General features: G+C 45.7%; 1 protein-coding gene across 3 annotated transcripts; it reads right to left on the bottom strand.

Moving 5' to 3' along the window:
- Window positions 1–3,079: 3,079 nt before the first annotated feature.
- LOC105450405 lies at window positions 3,080–9,420 on the bottom strand. Of its 3 annotated transcripts, none has more exons than XM_011690214.1 (4): window positions 9,188–9,420; window positions 5,542–5,638; window positions 4,665–4,980; window positions 3,080–4,275 (listed from the first exon to the last, which is right to left on the bottom strand). In XM_011690214.1, exons 1-4 carry the CDS (start codon window positions 9,334–9,336, stop codon window positions 3,806–3,808), a joined length of 1,032 nt encoding a protein of 343 aa, XP_011688516.1. In that variant the 5' UTR covers window positions 9,337–9,420; the 3' UTR covers window positions 3,080–3,805. The 3 variants fall into 3 exon arrangements, with proteins under 3 accessions (XP_011688516.1, XP_011688517.1, XP_011688518.1); XM_011690215.1 differs by lacking the exon at window positions 9,188–9,420 and adding an exon at window positions 5,752–5,901; XM_011690216.1 differs by lacking the exon at window positions 9,188–9,420 and adding an exon at window positions 5,732–5,735.
- Between the last annotated feature and the right edge of the window lie 10,670 nt (window positions 9,421–20,090).

Genomic DNA, 20,090 nt, shown 5'->3' with positions numbered 1-20,090 from the left:
GCCTTGTAACATTTTCGTATTATATACCACGTTTCTTCTCAGGCTCTCTTCTTCAGGTATACCTTTACGGAAAGCAAAATAAATTTAAAAGAATGTCCGAAAGGCTCAGATTTCTATAGAAATAACAGTTGAAGAGAGTCAGGAAACACGCTTAAAATTGTATTCGAAAGATTTAAGTTCCTTTAAAGAGAGACCAGGATTACGAGAAACTTTGAATTTTTTAGGTACTATTTCTATACAACATCAAATATTGTTTGCAGTTTTCCTTTACGAACTTGTTCCTTAAGAATTTGCTGTTTGAAAAAAAATACAGACAAAAGATTTGCCGTTGTTGAGAATGTTGCCAATTAATTATTATCACGTAAATTCCATTTCTCCAAGGCTGCAGAATAATAGTTTAATTCTAGAAAGCGTATATCGAGTTTTGTTTTGTAAATTTCAGTATCTCTTCACGTATCTTTCCTACCTTATTTTTTATATGAAATATACGTTTTCATTAACTTTTGCAGCACGTGAAAATGAAAATGTGTTTTTTCTACGAGATAATGTTTCTCGTGCGCGCAGTCGCGAATATTTATTAATGCTCGATGTTCTTTTATTAAAAAAAAATATATTAAAGATCTAAGGCAAATATAGGGAATAGGACGGTAAGCAAAGGCGTATTCTTCTGGCGGCTGAAAACGGACGTGGTTTTGCGGTCGTCGCAGCTGCGGTTTCACTTCGCTCCCAGCAGGATGAACGGCAACGTCAACGACGAGAAGTCAAAGCGACGCGACGTCGAGAGAAAGTCGGGAAGATGCGAGTGGCGAGACGTGTTTTACTTTCACCTCTCTCACGTATCCGCAATGCCGCCGTGTCACGCTCGCTCAAAGCTGTAGAACGATGACGAATCATCGTTTTGGAAATTCGCAATAATCGCGAATTTCTCGCCCTGTATTTACTCACGCGCGTTCTCCACTTTTCGCTCGACCCTTATTTTCCAATCTTAAAAAAAAAAAAACACTCGAGAGGCAATATTTTATCCCGTTAAAACGCGATAAGAGTCACGCGCATTAAGTAAATTCTAAAATAAATTTTAAGTTATAAAAGAATGCAATTGACATAAAGTAAATGACTACAAATTGAAGATAAATCGAAGTTAATAGAATCTCCAGAATCCCGATAACGTTCTAAAATCAACTGTTTGTGTTCAGAAGTGAATGGTATAATTCCAATTTCACTTTCCCTAGCGTAAGCTTAGCCTTGTTAAGCTCGCTTTCTTCGAAGAATTAATTTCCATAAGAGGAAACGGGAATTTGCAAAATAAATGATTCAAAAAGTGAAACGTGGGAGAGGTGTGAAGGATGTTGATTGACGTAAAAGTTAAAGATTTCGAGAATTAAAAAGCTAAAAATTTAGGGGCTTCAAACGTTCATTAAACTATTTATAACAACAAAATTTAGAGTTCTAAGATCAGAGAAGGTTTCGGTAATAGTAATCAATGTTCTTCAAATGAACTCTTGAGTAGATACGTACTAAGTACTTAAATATTTAAATCTTAAAACTATGTGCGTGCGTAGATGTGTGTTTATGTGTGTATATATATGTGTGTTTTGTCGCAGGCCGGACGCTATTTTACTGAGCTTGATGGACTGAAAGCATTACTTTTATTTCTTTCTAAAGTTTTTTTTTTACTTACAAGGTATTTGGTTTGCTCCATGCATCATCTCTGACATGCAGTTTTCTCATTAGGTATATAAATTATGGTAATGATTCGGTATTATATAATAATTATAATTATAATAATTATTTATCATTATTATTAATATTAATATTATCATTGTGTCCAGTATTTCCTCTGCCTTTTTTTCTCTCTGCTACTCACGGAGTGCTTTGCTCTCTTCCTCCTCCTGCCCTCATTCACATACATTTCACCCAATCTCTCTCCCCCTTTCTTTCTCCTTTCAACAGTGATCGTCGCTTCCGAAGGAATGATTCGAGAACTCCGCCGTATATTGACTCACGTCGCGCGAAACTGATAAGGCATGATCGATTATCAGCTCTAACCGAAAGTGACGCACGCGTCCTGAAATTAATCCACACGTCCTGTAATTCCCAGACCCCTCTCGAGGAGTCGAAGAATTCGAGGATACGAAAATTTAATTGGCGCATTCGGGAAAAACTGAAAGTTGCCTTCACCTAAGCGTCTAGGATACGGGGAATTGAAATCTTCGAAGGGACGAAGCCTCGTGCCGATGGTGAATATTTACGCGTAAAATCTGCCTGTATCGCATTGTTTGTATGTAGTCACGCAGTATAGACGGAAAATAAAAAAGGTACCTCTGCCTCTTGTTGCATATGCATTCGCGTTATAAACATCGCGTATGAAATCATGGTTTCTATCACCCGTAAGAGTTCACGGCCGTTTACGCGTAAACACGCAACATCGCTTTACGGGATCATTCTTCGAAGCTGATCCATCGGATTATTGACCCTCGGGGGTAGGAGATAAAAAAATAGAATAAAATACGTGCGTCGAATGCTATGTGAATACGATCGTGGAGAGACTTCAACGAAAAGTGTAGCGGCGATCGATGACAAATAGAACGAACATGAGGGAGTCTCGTTAATTATTTACGACACGTGACGTCGCGAAGGGTAGATTAGAAAGTGGACGAGAGATGTGTATCAAGAAAGTTTTGCATCATCTTCTTGTTTGTAGAACGGCAGTTTCAGTTGTGTTTGCGTTGAAGAGCGGCGATCGAGGAGTCGTGGAAGAAGGGACGTTCGAGTATTCGAAGATCCTCGAGAATTCGAGGATCCAAATGTAAATTCAACAAAATAAAAAAAAAATTACCCGCATAATCGCTTCGAGATTCTATGAACGCATAATCCCATGTAAATTGCCAATTTTTTAATGTAAGACTTCAAAATTCCCCGAAAGCCTCCTCAAGCCTCTAATAATCTTCTCATATTCTAAAAATTCTAAGTTCTTAATGTAATTCAAAGAAACCAAAATTTTAAATAAATATACAATGTCTCGGAGAGACAGGGTATACCGATCGAAGAAATGAAAAAAGAAAAAGGCAACTAGAAATCCGTCAAGAGTGGGATACAAAGGCTTATTACTAGATGCGTGAAAGGTCCTTTATTTCTAACAACATTGAGTATATACTTTCACGTTTCCTCGTCCGCTTCAACATACTTTATACAGGAGATCCATAATCAAAAGGTGGTGCAAAACTCTTGTTGACATTGCGTGAACGCGCGAGATTGTCCGAACAACAACGGCGAGGATCCAGCTGTACCATCTGACGCTTGACGTCGACGAGGATACGAGCTCGTCGGTCACTCAGTAAAAATCGATACCAGAACCGAAGGAAGGAGCGTAAAGAAATGAGATATAACGAGACCGTGGGTGAGATGTGGGGAAGGATTTCGAAAGGGGAGAGAAACGGAGTGAGAGGACTCGAGGATTCGAGGATCCCAGAATCCATCCGAATCTCCGGGATCCCGCGGATCCGCCTCTTCTTTCCTCGCTCCTCTCCTCTCCCCTGCCGCAAGAGTCGAGGATGAAGTGAGCGGCTGTGCTCCGTCGCAAGCAATCGCGCAATAGAGTAATTTCATCCATCCATCCGCGTCCGTCCGTCCGTCCGTGCATCCATCTCTATACTACCTATCCGTCCGTCCGTCGTCCGTACGTCCGTCGGTCCATCATCCGTTCGATGATTCAGAATCGACGACGCGGTGCCGCGATGATCGACAGACTTCTGGCGGGCACGAAAGTGCTGACGTTGTTGCTCGTCGCGTCACCGAGCCGATCGGGTCACTTCTTGCTCTTCTTGGTGGGCGGCTCCTGCGCGTCCTGCGCGTCCTGCGAGTCCTCCTCGGTGTCCTCGCTATCGGTAGGTCGTGGCGTCGCGTTGTTGCTGCTGTCGTTGGTAATGAGGGAATCATTTGTGTCCTCGCTGGCGCCCACGACGGGATGATCGCCGGCGGTGATTGGCGTCGCCGGCTTGTCCAGCGAGTCCTCGGTGAAGGACGTCGTCGTGCTGTTCTCGTCGATCGCCGCCGGATCGAGCGCCGCCGGCGTGTCTTTGCCGTTCGCCACTGTCGTCTCTTGATTGCTATCATCCGACGGCTCTGTCGCCTCGCCGTTGCTGGCGCCGTGCGAGTTGCCGTTCTCCGTCGAGCCCGGAATGCCGTCGAGCAGCTCCGGCTTCAGCTCGGACGCCACATAGTGCGTCCACAGCGCCAGTTCGACTCTATGTGGGCTCCATGTCTTGCCATTTGACGCTGGAACAAAGAAAAGATTTTTCGCGTTACTTCACGATTTCCTAAATTCCTTTTCTCGTAAGGAATTCCGAAGAGGCGAAAATATAAAATTCGAATCATAAAAATCCAAGGATTTGGCAGTAAAAATTCAGCGATACGAGGGTGTCATTAAATTCAAAAAAGAGATACGATAATTATGTATAATATTTGACTTGAAAGTGCGGAAATATAGAAATTAGGGAGAGAGATGCTATAGAGACCCTCCCCTCCACGAGGATCCGACGAAGGAAAACCTCGGGTACGGAGAAATAATAATGAGGAATCTCATTTCCAAGGACTCGATACGGTAAACGCGCGGGACTCGGGGATTGCACGCGCGCGGCGGCCGGTAATGACTCATAATCGCTTACTCTGTTTGTTCAGCCTCTCGACGGTGTTCTGAATGTGCTGGACGAAGTTTAAGTATTCCTTAGTGGTGTAATCGATACCCTCGATCTCCGGTATCGCCATCAGGCACTCGTCCGCCATGAAGGGCGCGTTTTCCGGCGACGCCGCGGCGAGCACGGCCGACGCCATCGTGGTACCGACGCCCTTCAGATTCGACAGCGCCGTGATCGCCTGCTCGAGATTCGGGAGCTTCTTGAACGCCTTCTTCGTTTCTGCCATCACGGCGCGCGGTGTGTTCACCTTCACCAGGTAGGACAGCTGTGGATAGAACTTGCCGCGCTGAAAACAAAATGGCGGTCAAGCACCCGGTGGAGCACCTCGGTTCCCGGGATCCAGGTTTTCACGGAAATCTTTCTACTTGCACCTCACATCGACTCGCGCGGAGGCGCAAGTTTGCCACACAGCTATAGGTTCGGGCTCCGCCAAATCCAAAATCTATATATCTTACATTCGAACAACTTACTTAATCACTCGAGATGTAAAGATGTAAATTACATGCAAATATAAATCTTCTCGAGAGTTATTTCCACGAGAATAACATATTTATTTTCTTTACGCTCTCGGCCGGCGCGATATTTTATCTGTGAAGTGAAAACTAGTTTCGCGTAGTTCATAAATTACAAATTACAGTATCCTTTTCTTCCTAATCGCATCATGGTGCCGAAAGAGATAACAATCGCACTTCACATCATTGTTAAAGCTTCTTGAACATCATGGAAAGCAGTTCATAAAAATTCGTTCAATTTAATGCTCGAGATATAAAAGTCCGTGCGTTCGGATCTTGGCGGGATCCGGATCCTTGGCGCGGGTGTCCAAACAAGCGGAAAAAAAGCGGCTTACTATTTGCTTCCATTTCATCGTCTGCACCAGCTCCGCGTGATTGAGATGCGCGTCCTTGCCGCGTGATTTGATCATCTTCGGAAGCTCATTCTGATACCTGCCGATACAAGCAACAAGATACGTGCGATCAAGATTGATCCATCGTTCAAGACAAGAGGAGAAGCGCGCGCGGGAGCACACATATACATACACACACATACACTCACACACCTATACGTGCGTACGCATGAGCGAACGAATAAGCGTGACGTAATCGCGCCGCCGCCGCCGTCGTCGCTGCGGAATACAGGAATTCGTTAAAGGCTCGATTAAAAATACAAACGCTGCCGCAAGAAACTCGACACGCCCCTCGTCGACGATTGGAGGATACCCATCTTTATCGCGCACGTGGATCACACGTGGATACGCGCCGTGACGTTACGTCTTCCTCGATACCCATTGCACCCCCAGAATGCAAACGCTCGGAACTATTAAAGAAACAATGGGAAGCTATAAAATTAAAGACCATGTTTTAAGATTAAAGAAATTGAAGGCCTAAGCGCTGCTAAAATTGTAATTATAAAATCGAAAAGTTAAAATAGGGAGCTTCGATAATAAATTTCGAAAGAACAATAGTACGAAGATCGATAAATCGCGATGACGCTCGTCTTTCTGAATTTTCTCCTGTCGGGCTGACAAATGATTAGAATAATCCGATCCATTTTACAGTAAAGTTCACAAAATAATAAATCTTCAATATTATTGCATATAATGAATTTATAAATTAAATGCACTTATTACAGGGAATCTCGAATTTGTCGGGAAAATTATTAAATCTGTATTTTGGATTGTTTTATCTCGCGAAATCGCGTTTGGAGTCAATTATAATTTATAAATCGTTAATTAGGATTTTCATTTTTATTATACAAATACATACTAAATAATTAAATAATGATTACACAGCGCAATGACTGTCTCTGACAAGCTATAGCATTATTAATAAATCATTTCATATTGTATGAAATACATTAAATGCTTAATCACATTAAACGAATAGAAAACTCAAAGTTAAATCTGTATTCCCGAAATTTAGAAATTTATTCCTTTCGAAGCGACGAATCCAATTTTCAAAGGCGATAATTGCTCCACGCGCCGCGTTTTTGACGCGCATCGTCAAAACGCTGGCCGCAATTTTTTTCCACGCGTCTCGCGGCCCTTCGTTTTTTTTTTCAGATAAATTTCCACGTCCGCGTTTGCCCTTTAAAAAGAGATATTTTCAATATTTTCCGAGCCGAACAGCAACGTTTCAAACAAAGTTGAAACGCGCGCTGCACCTCGTAATGCCGCATATCCGCACACGGCTTGGCACCGTGGAAAAGCAGCCTTGACACAAACTGGCCTCAATGGGAATGAAAACAACGGTACTCCACTTCTCCTCACCCCACCGTCGCCCTCGCCATCGCTTCTGCAACACGGAAGAAACTGGCGCGTAAAGTCTGTCCTCCCTTTCCCCCTAACCACGTCATCCTCTTACTCGTTCGTTCTGTCACTGTCCCCGTGTGTACCTCTTTTTCTTAGTCTCATCGTAATATGTCACGATCGATAAAACGATCTCGTCCGATCCTATCGCGCCTGCGAAAATAAACAATATGAGCTTATCGCACGAGATTAATGAAAAAATTGACGTATATCTCGCTTTCTTTCAGGCAACTTTGTTTCTTACGCACATCTTACGTGTATATCCATTCATTATTTTCAGCAAAATTTGTTTAGAATTTTCATAAAGAAGTTCTTTTAAGATAATTATTAATTTTTATCTACAATATTTATTTTCGTTACTTTTAAAAGAGCCTGTCTTAATCATGATAAAATTTTGGATTTCATAGAAATATTATTTATTTGGCGCACAGATAATTTATTCATTATTTATAATAATGAAATAATATTCTTCGTCTCATATTAGTGGAAATAACATTTAATGAGTAAAACTATTAGTCTTTTTAAATAAATTATTTTAATTAAGAGGAATCACGAGAAATTATTAAAGCATATCGGGAATTCAGTATTTTGAAGGCATTCCCATTTTTTATAATCCTTAAATATTAATTTTAATGTTTAAAGTTCGATTAACGTAATTTCTATTTTTTCCAAATACATATCGAATTGTTCGAGTATCTTTATTTTCAAGCCTCGAATCTCTTTATCTTTTTGGCAAATTTTGAATTCTTAGATCCAGAGGTCCACAATCTCAAATGTCCTGTGGATCTAAAAATAATTTCCAAAAGTAAAAATAAAAATTTATATATATATAATTGTTTTTATAAATTATAAATTAATAAATTTATAAATTTAATTAGTTTTATAAAATTTATAGACGTAAAATTTGGAAATTTGCAAATTTTAGAGAGTTCTATCTTTAATATAAGTTAATATTATCTTACGATAAATTAACAAGCATAATAGGATCTATTATTACACATAATTAATTTTAATTTTAATTAAATATTTTCAGTGATTTGAAATTGTTTAAATTCTATTCGAAAATAGACTTCTTTAAAAGCAGATTAATAAATAATAAGTCATTATATAAATTGACATTTTTCGCGCAATGTCACAAATTATATAATCCTCCCGATTAATCCATCCTTTTAAATTTTCTGTAATTTTCACCAATGCAATTACTGTGTAGATTAACCATTTCGTCAAAATCGATAATCATATTGGCAACGAAAGAAGGAATTATCTACATTTCAGTTCCGATTACGATTTTACATGACGTTTACCCAAATAATTAACGATGCAGCTTGTGATTCACATAAATAACAATTGCAGATGTACAAAATGTTTCTTTAATCGATATACACAAAACAGATACATAAATGTTATGTACAAGTATCATATACTTCTATAGGCATATATATGCGCGCACGCGCGCGAGATTTATTTCCTCCCTCTTTTGTCTCTTTTCAAAAAAATCTTCAGTCAATCGGATCAAGAGATAAAAAAAAGGGGGATAAAAGGGATATTATTCGACAATCAATCGCATTCCGCGTCGACCTAATTCAATTTGCACGTAACGATCCGCGCGGTATCGCGAAGCTGAAAAGGAAAAATCTTACTATTGGCAATCATTTTTTTTTTTCTTTCCGCATCCGCTCGTTCGGAGTGTCATTCTAATCGCGGGACGGTTGACCACGTGACGAGAGAGGGCTGCCCACGAGAAGTCCGCGGGGTAAATCCCCCGTAGGACAGTGTGCGACGAGAGGGTGACATACGGGCGCGCACACGCGGCGTTGCCGCTCTCTCGCTTCGCTCGCTCGCTCGCTCGCGGAGAACAGCACAGCGCGAAGCGGGTTCATTGTCCCGCGTGCGCCCCGTGGTAGAGCGCCGTTTCCTCCCTCGGGCCGCCGTAATGTCGGCCCCATCAGCGGCGGCGGCGGCGGCGGCGGCGGCAGCGCGCTTTTCTCTCTCCTTCTACCGCGCTATCTGCTCCGCTCCTATCTCTCGCTCGCTCGCATCGCCTGCTCGCTCCCTTTTCTTTCTCGCGCACACGCACACATTCGGCGGAGGGGAAGGGAAGGGGACCACAAACATACACATTCGGGGAGATGTGACAGCGTCGTTGTGCGTCGCCGTCGCGCGCCAGAGTACATTTAGCCGTACTTACCAGTTGTCTAGCTTGATCAGCTCCTCGGGCTTTTTCAACTTGCGATCGGCCTTGAGGCGCAACGCCTGCGGATAAAGTTTGAGAACGTGTTCGAATTGCGTCGCGGTGCCCTCCGCGAAGAAAGTCGCTGTGTCTTTCACGGAAGCCATTGCGATAACGCGGCGGGCTTCGATCGACGGCCGTCGGGGCGCAGCACCAGCGCCGCCTACTGCCGCTGTTCCGACAAGCGCGTCCGTCGTTGCTGTTGCTGCCGTCGCTGCTGCTGCTGCTGCCGCCGCTGCTGGCTGGTTACCCACCGCCGCCGCCGCCGCTGCCACGGGCGGCGTTGCCGTGTCTCGTCCGCTCTTTGCCGAGGAATCCTACTTCACCCTCGCGAATTCCCTCACCAGTGCGGCGCGAGTAAGCGCGTCGCGTGGGAAATCGATGACGGTGGTGGGAGAGCGCGTACCGAGAGCGAGACGTTACGAACTCCTCTTGCAAACGGAAAGATCCGTGTGGACGTATGCGCGCGTGGAATTTTAACGAAATGGGGAGAATACGAGGAAAACTGACACTGTAACGTTTTTCTTTTTTTCTTTCCACGGACTGCTCCGGCTCTCTTCCTTTTTCCTTCTCTTTCCCTCTGTATCTCTCTCTCTTTCTGTCTCTGTCCGTCCCGCGCGCGCTCGGAGAGAGAGTACCGACAAAACGTTCCCGAACGTTAACAGAACCGAACTATCGTCCCGGAGCACCGCACGACTTCTCGAGAGAAAATCACACTGCCGTAAGAACTCTCCGTCGGACCTCGCTCGACACTGGCCCGGGTGGGGAGCCGACGCGACGTTGCCAATAGGCGGCAGCACCGCTCGGGTTGCGCCTTCTATCCCTCCTCCGGTCCCCGACTGCGCCTCGCTCCCACCAGAGCGCCCGACAGTTGTCGCCGTCTCTCTCGCGCGCGAACGTGAAACCCCGTGCGTCCCCCCTTCGCACTCTGCACTCACCAGTCTCAACCACGGGAATACGTCTGTCACGCTTCCTCCGCCGAGTCGCCTATCCGTGTGCCTCTCGCTCTCCCGCCCGACAGTCTCCCGTCAACCTCTCGCGCTGTCTCGCTCCCACTCCGGAGTCCCTATCTCTCCCACTCGATCGCCGCTTCTTCGGTCTCTCCCTTCCGCCGCCTCTACGTGTCCCTCTTCCTCGCTACCGCCGATATCCTTGTCTATCCGCCTTTGATTGCGCCTATATATCTCACGCGTCTGCCTCTCTTTTTTTCTTCTCTCTCTCGCTCTCTCTCGCGCCGCGTCCGTCTCGCTCGCGCTTACGGGGCCGCGAAATTCGGTCGAACACACGCGGCGACGTGCCTTCGACACCTTGTGCAGTGTGTCGGAGGGGAGCGCGAGGAGATTCCACGGAGTGGCTCCTTTCTCCACTGAAGACGGCGGCGCGCCTCTCCTCTCTTTCTCCCTCTCGCACGCAGGAAACGCACTCCGCTCCCTGTCCCGCTTGACAATAAGCGTATCAACGTGACTCTCCCGTCGTTTTCCTCGCGTGCGTGTGTCTCGCGGATTTAAAAAAAAAAGACGTGATTTCCCCGGTGCTCACTGGCTATTCGTGCTGTACAAAGGCACCCGCGACGTGTTACGCACGCACACATACGCACGTCACGCACGCACGTACGCAGAGAGAGAGAGAAAGAAAGAGAGAGCAGCGATGTTGAATCACGCGTTTCTCCGCGCAGCGTCGTACATATAATAATATCCGCGTTCGTTCCCGTATATTATAAGCCACGACTCGCTCGCGATTCCCGTATCAACGTCGCCCGACAGGCGTGTTTCCACGTAAGCGACTGAGGTTACGTTGCGCGATGACCGCCTCATCGACGACGGAGCCACGGAAAGCGGCGATTGGTCGAGCGCGGTCTCTCTTTCTCAGACTATCCTCTCTTTCTCTCTCTCTCTCTCTCCTACCCCACCACTCCTGTTGTCTCGCTCCCTCGTATCCCGTCCACCGCTCTCGACGTTCGATATCCCTTTTTCTTCGCGGGAATATCGCGACGCGGGATCCGCGACGAGGTTGACAATCACCGATGCATTCGCGAATACACGCCGATTACATCGAGCCGCGTTTGACGGTCTAGGAAAAGTCTCTCGGCCGCGCGCTACACGCAAAATAGATGCGTGTGCGTACGGTGCATGCATGCGAGTGTGTGCGTGCGCTCCGTTTGTGCACGCGAGCGCGCGCACGTCAGCAGAACGAGCGAGCGAGCAAGCGAGTACGCGCCCCTGCTCCAAGTATCTCGGGAAACGGGAACGCGCGGAGGAAACGCACATAGCCAGCCACAGCCGGCCAGCCAATCGTTCGCTCCGTCGCGCGCGCGGGTGTGTGTGAACTGTAGTACGTCGACCGGCCGACTGAGGGCAGCGCCTTCGTTCACCGCCGCCGTCGCCGCTGCCCGCTACCGCTGCCGCCGTCGCGATTGGCACCCCGCCAGACCCTCTCTCGTCCCTGATGACCGCTCCTGACAAGCCGAGCGAGCGAGAGAGCGAGCGAACGAACGAACGAACGCTCTTCCCCTCGCCGCGTTCGTGCGTCCGGACACCGCATCCACCGTCAGCTGCGCATTGCGTCCCCCTCTACGGCGCCGCGCTGGAGGATCAGCGGAGACGCGGCGTTCAGGGATGGATAAAATAACTTTGACTTGTTTCACCGTTGGTTGGTTGGTTGGTTGATTGGTTGGCTGGCCGGGAATGTAAAAGCAGATCGAAATTTCCACGGCGAGATATTTTCCTCTTGCTACGATAATACACAGAGTTTACAAAATTAACGCGACATAATGACGTAATTAGCCTTGTTATCGGCATGTCTGATAAACTTCGAAGTTACTGGCATTATATTGTGTAAGGTCGTAAACGAGCAAGTTGCTTGGGGCGGTAAAGACGGCCGGGGAAGACGCGCTCTCAAAAGTTTATTTTTAAAGTTTCCATACGCATTTATATACGTCAAGTTTTCGGACGCGAACGCACGGAATAGATTCGCTGTAGGTTTACTCTCTGTTACCATTATTTTCTCTTTTATTTTTTTTTCCTACGTACAACTGGAAATTAATAAAATAATCAAAGGTTTGAAAAAACTCGATGCAATTGTTATAGCAATGGATAGTCGAGCTGTGAAGTTATACGGCTGCCTCTGTACAGGGACGCATGCATACTTTGCAAACGAATGTCCCCGAGCGGCTGAAGCACTCGCGGTCGCTTCAGACCGATTTCAGAGGGTGAATCTTACGCAGCTGCGTTCGGGTGATATGCCGGTGTGCGCATTTGCCAAATTTTGTCATGCGTGTCCGCGTGCACGATAAAGATGTACCGCGCGCACGGCTGATGGACCGTGTTCTTTTTGGAACAGCCAGTAAGAGCGTGTCGGGCGGCAATTTATCAAAACCAAGGCATACCGTGTTGTTTAAACTCCAAAATCAGGTGGCAGCGCGATATGAGAGGAAGAAATTGAAGCGCGCCCGGACAACTTTGAAAATAATTTTTGTTCTTCACGGAGGAATCGCAAAAGGTCAAAGATACGGCGCACAATCTCAAAAGGTCAAAGATACAACAAATGCAATTTTTAATAAAGAGATGAAATTTAATAGAAAATAATTTCGAATATCGAAGTAGAAATTTTTTTTTAATTTTCCAGGAAAATTCTTAAAAACCTTCCAAATCTTAAAAAAATTACAAAGGAAAAAAACCACATTGCGTGCAACACGCTATTAGCTTAAAATATTCTTGTGTGCTAAATTATTTAAGTAAATGTGCATAATCAATTGTGCAGAAACATTTGTCAAAATTTAAGAACAATTTAGATAAATATTTTGAATTAAATTCGAACAATTTTTCAACATTTTTCGACAAAATAAGTGGTTAAAGTATTTTTTTTTTCAGAATATATGTTCATGTTTTTCGACTTCCTGCGTGCGTTTGACAGGCCCCACAGAGGGACCCACTTTCTGAGTAATATAGATAAAGTTACGACAAGAAAAGGGCGATAAAGGTGAAGGGAACATCGGGTTTTCCCAGGAGCGTCTTTCTGCATCATGACGCCCCGCTTTCCGTCGCGTCTCGCTGCTCGCTTTCCGAAATAACTTCAGTGTTCGAGCATTATAAATTTAAGAACCGCCGGGGACTCTACCGGAGATTTGATCGTCCTTAAAACTGCGATAATGCCTTTTCCTTTCTGCTCGGCAGACGGAGCCCCGTCAAGCGGAGTGGAACGGAGCGAAGAGAAGCGATTGTGTGGAATATAGGCACAGGCACGCAGGCCAGACAGATAGGCAAGCGAGCAAACAGGCAGGCAGGCAGGTAAGCAGGCAGGCAGGCAGGCAGGCCAGGCCAGGCCAGGCCAGGCAAGCAGGCAGGCAGGCAGTCCAGGTAGGCAGGCAGGCAGGCAGGTAAACGAACATGCCGGGTATAAGCCCCGACAACATGGCCGTCGACTCACCGTTATGCGCCTCGTGCCCCCTATACAAAAGAGAAAGGGCCGCGCCAGTCGGTACGCCCCCTCTGTCCCTCGGGCGCTTGAAATTCAATTCCGGCACTGCCGCGCGGCGCGGTTGCCAGATCGTTCGCTCGTCCGCTCGCTCGCTCTCTCCTTCTCTTGCTACCGTCCGTTATCGAACGTTCGATTTACACCGAGCGCGCGGCGCGGGAAGATTTTCGTCGAGGCGATATCACCGCGTATAGCGACGACTTTGCGGGGAAAATTGCGGCGTGACGCAAAATCGGGGAAAATGATTATAATCGATGTATAATTATTGTAACATTAATATGACTCGATACCGGATAAAACGGAGAATAGGCCTAAAATGTTAAAAAAAAAACCAAGAGAATTAACAATGAATTACTATCAACGAGCTGTCTCTGGATCATTTGATATTCGATTTCCTTTTCGTGCCATTAAGGCGTACGCGTGTCGCGTGCACGAGCGGACATTATTTTGTCGCATCAACGAAAAAGCCGTCGAGTCGATAGGACACATTGATGTATATATGCACGGATGGATATTCATGTATACGAGTTCTCGTTTTACCGCGATGCTCTTTTAGCTCGTACTTTTAGCTTCGTATGTGTGAAAGCTTAGGTGTGTTCAACGAATACGACTGTCGAGGGATCGCCTCTTAATCCAGAAAAACGTATCTGATTAATAGATCTACACGTGTACTCCAATTAGAGGTGATTGTTATCAACGCTTGTTGTGCTTTCTGATCACAGCCATGACCAGAATTCGTTTCTATTCAGTATCTTAAAAACGTCTGGAACACACAGCTGAATGCCAATGTCAGTTCTTGCGTGTCTATTGACTTTCAGGAACGCTCGCGGGAGGCCGAAGCGCGAAAATTACCTTTCCCTTTAAACTCTTTCATGCCGACGAATATAAATATTATCGCAAAGATATAGGATGTAAACGGTTTCTCACATATCGGATGAGGTAAAAATTTAAACGGGAATGTTTCTTTTTTCGCGAATGAAAAAAAAAACGACAAGTGTCAGCAAGTAGGTGTCGTCAGCGGGGAGAATTGCATGAGCTCGCGCCGCGCCGACTTCTCGCAACAATTCCGTTGACATTTTTGGCGACATTGAAAACCCTTCGATTGGTAAACGTAGATCTTTCTTTTTCTCGCGAGATATACACGCAAGAAAAAGAAAAAGAAACAGCAAATAAATAATACCGCGAGTCGAGCGCGACGAGTCACGAAGCGTCATATATTTGTCAGATACAAAAATCCGAAAACACGACGAGGCGTGATTTCTTGGAGGCAAATACACGGGCACTTCGTGCCAATTACGTGATGCAATTAATACAGATACAAATATCGATTGTTACAGGCATATTATGTGTGTATACATGCAGAATATATTTATAGCAGTTATATTTTTTCTAGGCGTACGAGCTAAGAGGGGAGAGGAATAGTGTTATTTAATAACTAATATATCCTCTTAATAAAATTAATCGGTTACAAATATAACTGAACCAGAAAGACATTCCCGTGGAAGTGTGTTATGGATTTTCTGTGTGACACGTTTTAGAGACTATTTTTAAGTCCAACTCCATCTCCCTGTGTACTCGTGTGCCTTCCTATTCTTATCTACTCATTTTCAATTCTCGCGTACGGAATAATAGCGAATTAAAGAGGCATTAATTCCCTAATCAAAATTAAGATATGTTAACGAATTCCCTTCCGTTTGCGAGCAACGTCGCGACTTCGCGTCAGTTAGACAAAGCGGCCGGTAAAAGGTGACCGAGAAACTTCTAAATGCATCTTTAGCTGCAAAAGATTATCGGTTGCGTTTCACGAAGTGAATTTCCGCTCGAATTCCTCATCGTTCACTCTCGTTTCGCGGAGGAAAATCGAGGCTGAAATATAAAAAAAATCGTGGGGCTCATAAAAGTCTCTTAAGAGATGGTGGTGATTCGCTCGCGATGACGATGTCGCGATGACGATTCCGAAAACGGAAAATCCTGCCGCCGCGATTCGAGTGCGCGTCATCGCGGCGACGCTCGGTGGCCAACCCAATGAGAGAAATTGACGACATCCACACGGCTCGAGGGGTATCGCGTAACTGCTACACGATTCGTGTGCCAACATCGCGCCGAACGTGATGTTACGCGCGGAACACGTGGGGCTCTCATTCTCATCTCTGTCTCTCTCTCTGTCTCTCTCTTTCTCTCTTTCTCACTGCCTATCTCTGCCCCTTTCCCCGCTCGCCATACCTACACCTCGTGACAATGTCGCGCCGCTCTGACGTGCGGACACGGTTCGAAGGAAGGCGAGCGAGCGAGCGAGCGAGCGAGCGTGCGAGGGACGAGGCGCTTTATCGCACGAACCAATCCGAGCGCTGTGACCTTGAGCCGCTTCAGCGAGAGAATATAGCTAAATATAGCTGTGTGAGCGCGAGCGTTCACGCGCGCGCACGCCCGGAGTGTGTTCGGGCTTCCAACACGCCGACCAACGCAAGCGTTCCCTCGCTCGCTCGCCGCGGCTCGCTCTCGCCGAGCCACCTCCGCGACTTCGTGTGCCGGCGATCGATATTTATTTATTTACCGCGGAAACTCGCCGGATTAAAGTCGATCTGTCGGATATTCCCGCGCTGTACGGATGCGTCAGCGGCACACCGAACACACAATCTCTCGCGCCTTCATTGTCGGGAAGTAAAATAATCTTTCGCGAATACCGCCGCTCGAACGTTTCAGAGTTTTCTTGAACTCGCACGAAATTCCGATGTCGCAACGATAATCGAATCGCGAACAGTTCGATTGTAGATGCAGAATTTGTAACGCGCGCGAGTATTGCAATCGTCGCCCGTATGTTCGGTATACAGCGTAATTTTTTGAGATCAATAATTTATAATTTACTTTAGAACTGTAGCATACAGAAAAACAATTGTAAGCAATAGCAATTGTAAGCAATAGGACTTCAGCGAACCGATTAATCGCAGGCGAGAGTGAGTTTCAAAATGATAGTCTTAAATTTTCAACAATTTTTAAGATTGTCTCAATTCGCTTACTGATTAAGTTTCATATTGCTCACGTTTTTCTGTGTGTCAGCTTTTGCACTTTAAGATTTATTTTCGCCGCACAATTACCAATTTTTCCGTGAGAGAGAGAGAGAGAGAGAGAGAGAGAGAGAGAGAGAGAGAAAGAGGTTTTACAATCCTGTAAGATCATTAGAAAAATTGTTATAATCAATACCCGCGATATCGCAGAACGCGTAGTTTTCTGCAATAATTCTCGGATGGAGGAAAATACGCAGCGAGTTATAGATTGCGCGGTATCGCGGCTAAGCGACGGTGGCCGATGACGACGAGTTGTGGAGAGCGAAGCAGTTCGCCTTGGTTGCAGCTCGACGAAGTGAGCGAGCCGCGCGGAGCGAACCGAGAGCGGCGGAATAGAGCGCGACTTCTGGCGCTCTCGGGAAACGCCGCGACTGGAATATTTCCCGAATACAATATGACACCACATTGTCGTATTTATCGGCACATAATGCCGCGATTATATTCCGATATTACAAATTGCATTAATAATAAACGCGCGGCATGATAATAATATAATATTATTACCGTATCAGTCATTAATGTTATTTACTCTATTGCGAATATTACTATTAATATTCGCGCGAAATATACATATACGCGCGCGTGCTCGCGTTGCGTGTTCATATATCATTTATTATTATTATAATCGTATATACACTTCGAGAGATAAAATCCTCGCGAGTTAGGTATATACCGAAACTATTTGAATGGTCTCTTCCAAATATAGAAGATAAATTGAAAAGAGGGCGATTGATTTTCATTTTCAATAGCGGGGAAAATTGATGGTTTCATTTAATGCATTGACAATTCAGGACTTATATATTGATTAACGTCAAAGCTTTGATGTTATTAACAGATAATGATTTGTTTCCTAATTAGCATTAAATTTTAGCGGAAATTTAATGTGTGCGTGTATACAAGCATCTTCGCTTCTTGTATTAAGAAAATCATAAGTCATTGACAAGTCACATATTTTTAATCTCAACGCGACGTGTCGTGCTGAAAGTAAATTATATATATATTTTTTGTGCCATGAGCTGGTTACAAAAATACAGTTCCCCTTATTACATCGTTTCTTCTGAGTCTCTACTCAATTTTCCGTCATCTGACAGAATCTAATTTTTCTACGTTGAAAGCGCTGCAACGTGGAAGAATTTTATTCCTTTATTCAAGAAGGAATCTATCAATGGGAACGAGAATACCACATCAATTTTTTTCATTGGCGTTATTATCGCTATACTAAAAAAGTTCGCTTCCGCGTATCGTGCTTCTTCTATCGCGCGAACAAACAAAAAAATCGTGTCGCACGACACTGCGAGATACGCGAATACAAACGGCCGGCCGCGCCGGTATACGTCCGCGTGTGTATCCTTTCCGCGATTTAAGGCCTCCCGCGATAAGATTGTCATTCATGCATCGTGAATCAGGGACTTTATTTTTAGACCGGCGTCTGAATGAAAGTGGAGTAACCCGTCGTAGTACAACAAGAATAGAAGGAGAATAAGAGAGGAGGAACAGGGAGGGAGCGAGGGGGAGAGACGGAGCGGTCGCAGGGGGGCGGCGGCGACCGGGGGGACAGAGGGTGGCGGTGGGGAGGGGGCAAGGGTGGCAGACGCTTCTGCCGGGATCCGCGAGTAAATCGTAGTAGATCTTCCGCACACGTGACTCTCTCGTTCCCCCCTTTCCCCCCTCTGCCTCCCCGCGCGCCCCTTCCGTCGCCGCGCCGCGCCGCCTCGTCTTTCGTTCCCGTCGAACGTGGACACGCGAGACACGCAGCCAGACGTACGCACGTGCGCACTCGGACACGTTCGGTTTCGTTTACCTACGAAACCGAACGGCGGGGAGTTCACGGGCGCGACGGCGGCGATACATGAAATGATCGACGAGTGACGTATATGACGACGACGACGACAACGGCGGCGGCGGCGCGGCGGCACGACTGACGCGCGTGGGAGCCGAAAGCGCAGATATATATGTATATATATCGTACGTGTATGCAGATACGTCCGCGGTGTGTCGCGTCGTAATGTTTGAACAGATAGACGTTACGTAACGCGCGTTGCAATACGATGGCATACACAGTGTCCTAGAAAAGGTACACTCAAGGTGGCACGTTGACGCACGACGAAGCGTTATACTTCACGCGTTTCGTTCACCCGAAAACCCGTCCCCGATTACCGCCTCTTCGATTAGAGACACCGACAGACAAATCGCGAGGAAAATGTGTAGTAGTAGTTAGTACGGTCTAACACGATGATTCGAGATTCCATGATCGACGATACAGAAGATGTCCGTCGGAGCAGTCCGGGGATCCTAATCAAGTTCTTAGAATTTAGACCCGCGCGGCGAAACGCGCTGTGTTTCTCTTAATTAATTTAAACAGGAATACGATTAACCCCGCTAGAAATAATTAGTCGAATCGACGTCGATTCGACCAATTCTTTCTAGCTTGGTGATCTAATTTATCTTAATCGACATGTGCGATCTGAAAGATTTTATAGGATACTGTCAATATCTCACTTTGTCGATAATTTGATTTGAAAGAAACGATAGCTTCATATGAATCGCTTTTGACTAATGTAAGCGCGTTTCACGTGAAACATATGCAAGCTTCCTGCATATGCCCTCGGAGTAACAATGGAAAACTTAACGTCTGGCGTGCGAAAGTAGACTATCTCTCGAGATGGAGGCCCTTAATAATGTAAGGAAAGAAAAACCTTATTGGGTACTGTAAAAATACAGGAACGCGTACTCCTGTACACTTTTCTGCCTCTTGTCTGCGAGAAAACTTTATTGCACGTTTAACGTTGATATAGATATAAAGAGTTCTTCTTTAACGTAAATAATGTACGCGCGATTTTGGTACAGAAAATATATAAAATAATGTACTTATCTAAATAATTCTAACTCTTACTTGAGCTAACAACCGAACCGGTCACACAATCAAGAATTGAAAATGTAATACTGCCATCTTAAAATTCTCGGTCTTGTGGGTCTTGTGACTCGATCGAATTGTTCGCCGTTTATATAGATCCTATTGCGTTTTCCCGTGTGCGACAACGAGATTACCCCTCCGGCGAAACCGCCACGTGGATTACGATATCCCTCCCGAAGCCCGATCTCGCAGCCGCCCCCGGCGGTGGGAAAACTATCGCGACGTGGCCGCGCGCGACTTTTCGGTCACCCCGTACAATAGCGGAAGAAACACCTCCCCGGCGAAACATACACGCGCGCGCGCGCGTATTATATATACACAATACACGTACACACGCGTATACGCGGTGCAGTGACACGGACGATGCGCGAGCGCGCGATTCAATAAGTGGCAGGCAGAGGGATCATTG

This window comes from Wasmannia auropunctata, unplaced genomic scaffold (genome assembly GCF_000956235.1).
Source record: "Wasmannia auropunctata unplaced genomic scaffold, wasmannia.A_1.0 LD336061.1, whole genome shotgun sequence".
Classification (NCBI taxonomy): Eukaryota; Metazoa; Arthropoda; class Insecta; order Hymenoptera; family Formicidae; genus Wasmannia; species Wasmannia auropunctata.
This window is presented reverse-complemented; position numbering and strand designations above follow the sequence as displayed.